Source organism: Platichthys flesus, chromosome 12, assembly GCF_949316205.1.
Source record: "Platichthys flesus chromosome 12, fPlaFle2.1, whole genome shotgun sequence".
NCBI classification, from domain to species: domain Eukaryota; kingdom Metazoa; phylum Chordata; class Actinopteri; order Pleuronectiformes; family Pleuronectidae; genus Platichthys; species Platichthys flesus.
The window spans coordinates 18,168,898-18,180,729 of NC_084956.1; the positions used below are offsets into that span (position 1 = coordinate 18,168,898).

Below are 11,832 nucleotides of genomic sequence, written 5' to 3' on the forward strand. Positions count from 1 at the left end.
TTTTTTTTATATTAACTTGATATGACCAACCATCCCTCGGCTGACAGAGAGGTCATATATGGCCAAGATTAAAGTGTGTAATAGTTCAATTAGAAATATGAGGAAAAAGTCAATGTTGCACACATATTGTTGAAAATTACTGTAGCATGACCTCTATTAAATAGCTTGGTAGGCCTTTTCCATACAAGAACATGCTGTGCTGGAGATGGGAGTTGCGATACAATTGCCTTCTGTGAGCTGCAGATGTTTAACCCATTTTAAGTCACAAAAACAGTTTTTAAATAACATTTTATTTAAAAACAGTAAAATAGAACAAGAAACAGTAAATGTAACATTAACACAATATACAATAACATCTAAAATAACAAATTACACGTCAAACAAGCAGAAATATAAACTGCATCCTCCTCTGTCCGGATTATTCCAGCTCTGTTTTAGGGACCCAGGAATCTTTCCACCTCAAATTGCTACAACAAAAAGGGAAAGAGAAAATATGTTTAGTGTAAATGGATTTTTAATCACTATGGGCATATAAATGCACAGGAACATGTAAACAGAGAACCAATGGAGGTAAATATGGTATGGTATGGTATTGTAAATAGTTAAATAGTTATTGTAAATAGATTTAGATTGACTTGAATCCAACATCATAACAGAGCTACCTTCTATGGAGTAAAATAAAAATTCATAACTTGTGATGGTGCATCACGATGTGGCATCCGATTTGAAGCATTATACATACCATTTGGGGCATGGCAGCCACCTCACCTTCACCTCCTTTACCCCCTGAAAACAATTAGTGGTCATAAAGAAAACAAATTTAAATCATTAACGATGAAAAAATCATGTGTATATGAAGCAGTTAATGTGCATATTCCACTACAATATGAAAATTGACAGTAGAAGCCCTGAAAGGATCTTCCTGCAAAGGTCAGTCAGATGTCAAATATAAAGTACCATCTTAGTAATCTGTGTAAACTGAATATTTTATGTATTTCACAAAACTAGTGGTGAGTAAGAATTCACCTGGATAATTGCACACAGGGCATTCTTATCTGCATGTAAACTGTTGAAATCCAAATCAAACTCTCTTTTAAGTCAGCATCCCCTACTGCATAAGATGTTTCTAACCAGATTAACAAACACATATCATGTCTGATCCAGGAATGCACACATTAACACATTAATTTACACATTATGTTAACAATTTAAAAATTTCCCTCGAAACATAATTGTAAAACATTAATTGTAAGATATACATAATAGTGTAACATAAAATATTTTAATTCAGTGCAAATGTGCAATATTCAACTTACATCTCGAACTCTTTCCGCGCAGATTTTAGAATATGGGTAACTTCCCATTGAGTCGTGGTAATTGCAGTCTGAAAAATTAAAAGAGACAATTAATTTCCTAGTCAGAGGAATATAAATATAATTAGTTAGCCACAACTCTAAATGTCATATTTAGATCTAACTTGATAAAGAATTTGCTTAACTCTGTTAAAGATGTGAAATTAAATTCTGGAAAATGGAATAGTGTTTAAATCTTACTTTTTGGGTTGACTTTTTTTCCACCTTTGCGGGTCCCTAGGGAGTTAGGGGAAGAAAATGTTTGAGATCCAACACATAAGAGAATGTTTCTGGAAATCTTTTCAAGGTTTCACTTATTAATACCTAAATTTATCTGCCAGGCACAGAAATAGGGAAGTAGATTCTGTATCCATTTGGCATGTGAAATATCATACTTTCAAAGTCTATGATCCTTTAAGTTTAAGTTCAAATTCTTCTCATCAAAACCAATGGGATCTGTTGTTGAAAACTGAAAATGTAGCGATTTTTTCTGGCCCCTAATACTTATTTGCAGGGTCTTACGTGGATGTTTTGCTGGACAGCTCTCTTTGCAGTTGGAGAGCAGGGGAGATGAGGTTGGGGAACTTGGTCCAGGCGGTGAATAGGAAGTGGATGGGGCCGTGGCAGGAGCTATAGGTGCAGGGTCTAATGTACAGTTGGCAAAAGAGAAAAAAGTTATATAAGGTAAAGGTATTTTAATATGATATTAAAGGGTGACAAATTACCATTATATGCTAGTAAGAACAGCCTTTATGAAAAAGGACAGTGTTACACATTGTGTCCAAGTGTCTTATGGTGTCATGGACTAAATTGTCTCTAAAACAGGAATCAGATTTATCATGATCATACTTATGATGAACTCAAAATTGTATGAACCTTGTTTGAACTGTGGTGAAAGTCCAAATATTAAATGAAACTTATTGGGTAAACACACTTTACGTAAATGGTTGATTTGCAGGGTCTTACCGGGATGTTTTGGTGGACAGCTCTCTTTTGAGTTGGAGAGCGGGGGAGATGAGGGTGGGGAACTTGGTCCAGGAGGTGAATGCGAGGTGGATGGGGCCGTGGCAGGAGCTGTAGGTGCAGGGTCTAATGTACAGTTGGCAAAAGAGAAAAAACATAAATGACAAAGTAAATACATACTGAATGTATTCCAGGATGTTTATTGAAACTAACTTGGATGTTAGTAAGATAAGACTTGTAAACATAAACATAAACTTCTTCTTACCACAAGGTGTCAACAAGAGGTCGAATGTCTCTTCCTCCTCCCCTTCCTCCCCTTCCTCTCCCTCCTCCTCCGTTGCTTCTGGATGAAGAGGGGATTCAGCCAGTTCCCTCGGTCCCTCTGGGTCCACCGGAGTTAATGGGTTGGCCCTCTCTCTTTTAACAATCACTGTTTGAAAAAGAGTTATCTTAGGTCATGATTAAATATTGACACCATTCATGTCCTCTGCACATGTCATGGAATATGTAGCTGTATTATGCCATACTGTTGTATAAGGGCACTCAATTTATTAACAATTATAATAATAGGCTTTCTCAAGTACTGACAGAGTGTAAGTAAAGGTAAGTATCTACAATATTACCTGTTTGGGAGTGTTAATCTGTCTTGATCCTGTACATTAAACGAGGACAATTAATGATACTGTCTCTATTCACAACATGTCTGGCATTATTAAACATTCATTATAAACGCCTAGATAGAAATTACATAGCTGCAAGTGATATCTCAAATTATATAAACATTTGCACACATAGGAGTGTACACAAAGATGGACACATACAGACCTAAAAAATGCCTGACCCTAATAAAACCATACTGAGCTACATTTGGTAGGATGACTGTGGCTTCTGTGGCTGGGTTGGCTTGCTGATATAGCCAAAAAGTGATCTTAAGGGAGTTCTAAATTTAAATAATGTGGTTGTTTGATTCAGTAAAATTCCATTCTACTGAGATGGAAGTCTGGTTACATTATAAAACTGTCAACTTTTAGTTCTGATTATTGTGACTATCCTACTTTTTAATTCCACGTTTATAATTTTCAAAGTTGTACTTCATCTCACAATATTAAACATCTCCTGATACACACTCGCAATCTTAGTGTAGTGAAGCCTGTGACAGATATAGCCAGCAGCACAGGAGCTAGGTCAAGAATAAATGCTAAAGCGTATTCAGTGTGCTGTGTTGTGTTTAGGATCTAATTTGTGCTTATTAAAAAATATAATGAGTCAGTTGTTAAGGGAGTAACATTTTCATAAGCTTAAAGATCCTTATCACATGTTTATGGACTGCATATGTAAAAATAAAGCTACAAAAAATGTTGTGCAAATTTAACCCTGGAATTTGGATTGCTTGGACAATTTGTGAAGAAAGTGCAGCAGTTGGATAAGGCAGCATGAAGTCAGGAAAAACATTGTTGATAAAACGAAGGCAGAATACAAATATTGCAAAAGAATATTTATAATTTGATTTTAATGTTAAATGCTGGAGTTGCTGCCAGTAGAGTATGCTTATTAATAATGTCCATACACCAAGAATGACTTTGTAAATTCAAAGAGAGAAAGATTTAAAAGAAATAGACATATTTGGATGAAAACTCTGTAATTCTATATATCTGGTCCAAGGGGTTGCGGTTTTCTTCTAATATGGTTTCTGATCACAAAATGTATAATGACTCAATGATGGTTCAAAGCTCACTGTAGACTCTATCCCCCCAGAGTTGGTGTCGTGAGATCTTGAATTGTAACTAAAAATATTTAATAAAGACTACACTAGCACAAACAAAACATTTTGTGGACTAACCTGTCACAAGGCTTCCATACAGTCCTTCTATGATTTTCAAGGACTTGTAATTGGTGTCTGAAACTAGCTCCAGGCCACTGATGGAGTCAGCCGTCACAGAGCCCTTCTTCTCCCTCCCAAAGAGAAGCATTGGATGCAACCCCGCCATTTTCAATTTGTGAACCTGAAAACAAATCGGGAACATAATAAAAATGGATTAACTATTAAAAACAAAAAACATTATATTGTCAGTGCCTCCATATCCTTGTTGTTCGAATTGACCATGGCCCTGATCTGGTCAAACAGTATGGCCTATAACCTGTCCACCTTATAGCTTTAAAAAGATTTTAATAGAGTTTTTTTACAGTTTTCTGGGCAGTAAATTTAGTAAGAAATGGGACTATGACCTTGGGAGGGTAGAAAAAACAATGACTATCAATTTTATATGTTGTATTATATGATTGTCCGATTTGAGCATGAATGTTACAAATGTTCTATACAAATAAAATTAATTATAATAATTATGATAATTATTACTATTATTCATCCATTCGACCGGGATAGGTAACTAGTGTGAAGAGTCGGCAGGCTACAGGTAGTGAAGAGCTTACCAGAACCCGGGCAGCATTCATCAATTTGTTCAAATTTCCACCTTTTTTAAGCTTGGCTCCCCATTCCCTGTCGGCTTTACCTTTAGCTTTTTCAACAGCCTTTTTCATTTGCTGTTGGGCTCCACAAAGTTTGCATATCTTGCATGCAACACGTATATGCTGCATGCAAGATATGCAGGTTTTCATTGTTGACCCGGGCATTTTGACTGAAAAGGAAAAGAGAAAAAAATGTTAGAGTTCGTCCATCAGAGGCCTTTTTATCTATAATAAATTTGTATTACAATAACTATAGTGTGGTCCTATTAGTGATCAATTGGTCATGAGTGAACAGTTTGTCAAGATTGTCAGAATAACATCTTGGTGTGCAAAGATAGATATAGCAATCTGAGGGAAAACAGACAAAACTTAGGTTGCTATAAAACACCTATGACCTAATTAACAGTTATTAACAATTCTCAGCTGCAAATAGTGATCAGGATACAGGATCATATTATCGTAGGTTCGGGTTTATTTGTGAGTGGAAACCTATGTCAAGGTTCATTACAGAATATTACCCTACTTCTTCCAAAGCAACTTTAAGCATTTTATGATAAGCATTTGATTTAACTAACTACTTCTAAACAATTGCATATGGAGAACATGTTTTTCCACATTTGTTGGGTATTATCATCATTATTATAATTATTATTATTAGAGTATATTTTAGATCGAGGACAGCCATTGTACCTGTACATCGTAACTTGAGTATAAGAACATCCCTGTGTGAGAATCCTCAACTCTAAGATTCTTCCTGGACTTTGCAGACATATTACTTCTGCTAGTCAATACAACACAATGTGTGGCCTGAACTTTTAATGGAGCTTAGTAGCTTTAGCAGTTACAATTGACTAATGTTGGTCTTCAAACCACCGTGACAGAGAAATAAATAGAATTTGAATAATCAATACATGCAGACTGTCGCATTGATTAATCATTTTCATAGAGCCGAGTTTTGCTTTAAGTGTCATTAGCAGTTAACGATAAACAACTTACTTACTTGTCAATGATGTGTTCCAGCCCGCGAATGATGCATTCTCACTCGTTTGCATTCTCAGTCGGTAGAGTTGAGCCCAAAAATCTGCAGCGCCATCGCGCGACATGTTGACGTAGCAACATCTGTACTATCGTTTCGAATAGTATGTGAGAATCATTGCTTATTTGCAGAGTAAAATATAGACTTTGTTTGCTCTCACACTGTCTCCTCTTTAGCTAAGTTCCATCGTGCCATATCCTAGCTCTCCCCTCTCTTATCATGGGACGTACGTCCCCTTCTCTGCTGTTTTCAGCCATCCGGCGTCCGGACTCGGTAGTCAGAAGAAAACCTCAAAAACTCAGGGACGTGAATAATTCCAGGCGGATGTTCAGCAGTACAATGAACAGACGTCCCAGTTAACCCGGGCATGTTCCGGTTTCTTGATCTAGATATCTATAAAATACTAGATGTTTTCAATTTCAATCAGAATCTAAATAACAATTACATAGAGTAATACATACACGTTCCAGGGCTAACATGGGGGTTTAGCAGGTTCTGGCGTTATTATAGTTACGTAACCCTATTAAAAAAAGGTAAACAAGACACCACGTGGTGTTCAGTTGTCACGGCTATGGCTAGCCTATGAGCTTGCATCTCTCTCTGACAGGACCTGTCCGAGTTGGCAGGCAAGCCTGTCAATCACTCATTTCCATGTCCGTTACTAGCCAATGGCTTTGAGGCTGAACAGACCGAAACGCCCATGCTGGCGGTTCGCGGTAATGCTAAGGTTACGTTTTTCAAGGAGCTCCAGGACGCTCACTCATTCCATCACAAAGTACACGTCAACGGCATGCGACAATGGTCCCGGTTTGGGAGTTTTAAACTGCGGTTGCCTTATATGTGAGTGCCGGACTATGGTGGCAGAGGAAAGCGTCCATAGCAACATCAAAATAAATCCGTTAAAAGTAAACTAACAACAAAAGATCATACAAACCATCTGAAAAAAGATTATGAAAATAATCCTAAAATGCGCTGCTTCAAAGTTGATCAAACACACTTATAAACGAGTAAAATATTTAATTTACCATAAAGAATAAAGTGATTATCCGCCATGTATGTTGTTTCCACGGAGAGAGCAACGTATAGGGCACCTGTCCCCGGCCGCCTGACGCCGGGTTCACACCGGACGCGGAAGCGACGCCGAAGCGAGGCGAAGCGCAGCGCCAATCCTGTGGCTCCCATCCACTCCCATGTTAAATCGTTGTGCTGAACACACCGGAGGCTGAAGCACAGAGCTGCGCCGCATCTGCCTCGCGCCGTGCAGCGAGCGTTTCGGCGTCGAGTCTATTTTTTCCGCTTGACGCGAGCGTATCGCGACAGGAAACACACTGAAAAATGATTTTAAACGATATTGACGACATATTTTTTATGAGATAAATGATCAAATATGCATCCCATACTTTGTATTCACCTTCTGTTGTCCAGGAGTTTTAATTTTAACACTTTTACCGAACACATTATTAAATGTCCCCCTCTGCCCATCCACTACAGCCACACAAGCAGTCATAATGATAAAAAGAGAGAGATTCTCCACATAGGCTTGAGTGGAGAATACATAATTTACCCTCGACACCCGACATTTAACGGAGCAAACAGCGGAGAAGTTCTTCAACATGGATGACATTAAATTAATAATTGAAGTGGAGAAGTACAGTGAGTTGTATGATCCTCGGAACATGTTGTATAAAGACAACACTAAAAAGGACACATGTTGGGACGCGGATGCAGTTAATTTTGGAGCAACAAGCCCGGTGTGAACCGCCAAGCGCCGGCGCTTTAGGGATTAGCGCTACCGCCTCGCTTCGGCGTCGCTTCCGCGTCCGGTGTGAACCCGGCGTTACTCACGATTAAGTCGATTTCATACGTATTTTTGCGGATGTTCTTTAGTAACATTTCAAACGAAATTTTGATGAGACCAGCCTGCATTGGTGAAGGGCAGTGGAGGAGGAGCCAAGGCCGGTGACTCAGGTGAGGTCACACCACATGACTTTCAAACCTGAAAGGGTGTCACTCACTTCACAATGTTTTGGCTGCTCCGCTCTGTTTAGGTGTAGTTGTCACTGATTCATCTAAGATATGAAGCTTGTTAGAAATCTGGGAGTCTGATAGTCTTTCATATCTTTTACATTTTACCAGAATTTCCTTCATTATGTTCTTAAAACGGTTTTAAATTTAACTTGATGAAACCCTGATATAAAACAGTAACTTACAGCATATCCTGTACACGGAGGCAGGTGAAGCATCTTCCTCTTAATGACTGGACTTTGATCTGATCACCCACAATCGTTATTTTTCACTTTTCTCTCTTTTAACGTTTCATCTCTGCAGGCCTCCACTGCTTCTCAGCGCTGCAGTCCAGCCCCTCACCACAACTCTCCACCCCTCCTCAAGAGAAGGCAGACTTCGACGGAAGGTATGAGATGACAACGCTGTCTGATTTGAGGGATCCTGTTGGTGTTAGGTTTCTCTGAAACTTGAGGAGAGTGTCTCTTAGATTTAGATATTTATCTTTTCTGCTAGCAGGATATTTTTAACTTTGATTAACTAGAATCCATTAATTTAAAAATAAATCAGTTCTGTTAATAGGGTTTTGTTTTGCTTCTGTTTAGGTCAGTGATAATAAATTGTAGTAGGTTCCAAATTGGTGGAAAAGCTTGATATTCAGAGTTTCTCATTTACACTGCCATCCTTCCTGACTCTTTGTTTATTCGTCCCCCACGCAGAAGAGGCAATAAGAACAGGAATCGCAGGAATCGCCTCTACAATCTGCTGCACAATGCGCCTGCTTTTTCTCAGCCTGATCCGTTGACCAGGGGAACCAGTTCGAAGGAGCTGCTGGAGAGTCCAACACCGGAGGATGGGTGGTATTGGTGATAGCCCTTGTTAATACAGTGTGGAGATTACACACGTATACCAATAAACTGATCAATACAGGAATCTGTTGAGGGAAACAAAAAATGAAATCTGATGTTGATCTCTAGTTTCCTTATATTTTCAGCTATGTATGGGAAAATATATACAAGTATTAAAATATCCTTTTGCTATCATTTGATGCAAGCATTTCATTATTTGAAGGCAAACAGCATTTCTCATTGTGAGAAACTTGTTTTTTTCTGTCTGTAGCTTACACAATATGTGCAGCTCCTTCCTTATTCTTTAATCGTTTGCGTGCCTGCACAGAAGGTCTTTCTATTTTGATAAACAGCTTTAGTGAAGAATCCTTTAATAAATCCTTCAGTAACTTGAATTGTACTTGCATTTATCCATATTTTGGCACCAAGTAAGTACAACCTATTTCCCAGGGGTCAGCTGAATTAGCACTAGTTGGATACAGTGTCTCTCTTGCCGTCCGTCTCTGCTCTGGGGGCAACGGCCCAAGCTTAAGACTGTTGCCATGGAAACACCAATGAGCGTGAACCACACAGGCCGACGTTAACATTGGGTGGGGGGGCACTTTCAGATGTGACCCACGGAATCTGCCTATTACCTCGACTCGAATAATGCGAATCGCGACTCCAGCTCCGAGCCTGTTGCCTGCTAGGCTCCAACTGAGCTAACAGGCTAACAGGCTAACACGACCTGAGTCTGTGGACAGGTTTCACTCACATATCGGACGAATAATACAGTTTGATCTTCGGTTTGTTCTCCTGACAGAGCAGCTAAAGACGTCTGCGCTGCCGTTTCTGTGGTAAGTCCAGTTTAGTATTGTATTTATGTGTTAGTAGTGATGAGCAGGTACCTGTACATGGCTTGTTAGTTTAGCTCCGCTAGCCTGCAGGCGATGCAAACGGGACCGTACGGAGTTATTGACCCGACATGAACCAACATGATCCGGTCCACCCAGCGGGGGAAAGCGTTAGAGTTGAGTGTGTTTGGAGGATAAGCTCCACCACGTAAGATATCTGATGGTATGTAAAGTTGTTTCACTCGCCAAACCATTTGACTTGACTACGTTACACAGATTATTATTCTGCAGAAACAGATTTACTGTGATCAACTGAAACGTGAGTATTTAAAGTCACATCTGTATTTTAAGAGCAGCTGTTTAAGGTAGCATTACGTCTGTGGTGAAAATGTACGTATTCTGGAGGAATTTTCAATGGGCGTCACAAAATGTCTCAATGGTGCCCCCCGAGACCCCGGAACGTGTTCGCATTGACCGATCTTCACCAAAATCAATACACAGGTGTATTTATTATTATTATTATTCATTATATAATTATGTTTTCACAGAGAAGTGGAGAGACATGATGTGTACTGTTATCAACAGCTCTTTGGGAGATTATCACCTTGAATATTAATTCAGGCTTTTTAACATGGAGCCGGCCACTAGTGGCCATCCAGTGGACTGCAGCTTTTCCAGGATGTTGCGCAATGGTTTCAAGGCAGATTTAATGCCTTTAATCTAAATGAGTGATGCTCCGGTCCTATAATGTGCTTTGAAGTTCTTGACCTTTAGTTGTCATCCCTCCTCTCTTACCTTGCTGGACATTTCAGTTCTCATGTACATGTCTGAAAGCAACTAGATCTGCATATCGTGTCAGTGTCATTGTCATTGGTTACACTAAATATTTCAACGATTGTTTCAAGCCTTATTTACCTGACTTAAGTGTGACGCTGGATCTTTCCCGAAACGTCTTTTAGTTTTGGTTTCAACTCTGTCCATAAGTTTGATTCCTTGGTCCCATTACACGGATCGTCACCGACTTTTGATTAATCTGCAGAAGGCCGAGGCCATTATCTGGCGGCATTTCGTTGGAAACATCAAGTTCATCAACAAAATCTTCAAGCTCAAGATGCAAACCGCGGCCATCATGCATGACTGCGTGGTCAGGCTGCTGAACCACCAAGACGAAGAGTCTACAGAGTGTCTGTGCAGCCTGCTCACCACCATGGGCAAGGTCCTTGACCTAGAGGAGGCCAAGGTGAGCTGGAAGTAGTACATTTGACATAAATCTTAAATTTCTTTTATTAAAGTCTTAGAAAAGGTCTGAAGGGCTACAGATTAAAAGCTTTGAATATAATCTAGAGGATAATATGCGTCTGGTTTCCCTTTCTAAATCTAAATATTAAGAGAAATGTGTTGTTTGCAGGAATGAAGATGTGATGTGAACATTTCGATAGCAGTGTTTTTGACATTAGTGCAGCCAAAGATCAGTTCATGTCTCTGCTTTCATCCCACCAAGATGTATTCTTCTGAAAGTGTCCAATAAGTGATTTAAGAGCTGATTCTGATGTACATGGACACAGTTTCCAAGACATAAAAGAGAAAAGTTAATCTCGGGCGGTCGGGACTGTTCCAAGTGATAAACTGGACAATTGGTCAACTCTGTAGAATAATAATATCTGCAACCTGCTGTCTGGTAGATTGAATGGAGACATGCTGAACATGAGCTTCATGTCTCAAATTAACCATCTCTCTCCCTCTCTGTCTCACCAGCCTTGGATGGATCAGTATTTTAAACAGATTAAAAAAATCGTCCGAGAGGGGAAGATAGCGACTCGGATACGGGTCATGTTGCAGGATGTCATAGACCTGAGATTGGTGAGTTGGTCTTCGCGATTTTTCTTTCATTTGCACAATTGTAAAGAGTCCAACATTCAAATTCTTCAAAGTAAGATGGATTTTTACCACAGAGATTTATTTCACCCGATCTGTCTGATGACCAGGAATATAGTACTACATATTCTGTTCACATTCTGTTCAATGAATATCTAGACTGCTGTTGTTGAGGAGATATAATGTGGTTTTGTACATTTTTTTTCTTTCAGAACAACTGGGTGTCCAGAGGACCCGAGCAGGATCTGATCACCATTGTCCACAAGGAGGCAAAGATTAAAGAGAAGGAGGAGCCGAGAAAGGTGCAGCCTCAAATCGACGAGAAGATCAAGCAGTGCCCCTGGGCTCGGATCACATTGGTGAAGGGCAGTGGAGGAGGAGCCAAGGCCGGTGACTCAGGTGAGGTCACACCACATGACTTTCAAACCTGAAAGGGTGTCACTCACTTCACAATG

The 11,832-nt window shown here is 39.5% G+C and overlaps 1 protein-coding gene across 2 annotated transcripts; it reads right to left on the minus strand.

Annotated features, from left to right (window-relative positions):
• Positions 1-274: 274 nt before the first annotated feature.
• On the minus strand, positions 275-6,418 carry LOC133965858 (merozoite surface protein CMZ-8-like). Of its 2 annotated transcripts, XM_062400436.1 has the most exons (10): positions 5,782-6,418; positions 4,746-4,951; positions 4,156-4,318; positions 2,581-2,745; positions 2,319-2,441; positions 1,875-1,997; positions 1,554-1,589; positions 1,317-1,384; positions 743-786; positions 275-467 (listed from the first exon to the last, which is right to left on the minus strand). In XM_062400436.1, the coding sequence occupies exons 1-10, from the start codon at positions 5,882-5,884 to the stop codon at positions 419-421; spliced, it is 1,080 nt and encodes a 359-aa protein (XP_062256420.1). In that variant the 5' UTR covers positions 5,885-6,418; the 3' UTR covers positions 275-418. The 2 variants fall into 2 exon arrangements, with proteins under 2 accessions (XP_062256420.1, XP_062256421.1); XM_062400437.1 differs by having other exon boundaries at positions 4,826-5,882.
• Between the last annotated feature and the right edge of the window lie 5,414 nt (positions 6,419-11,832).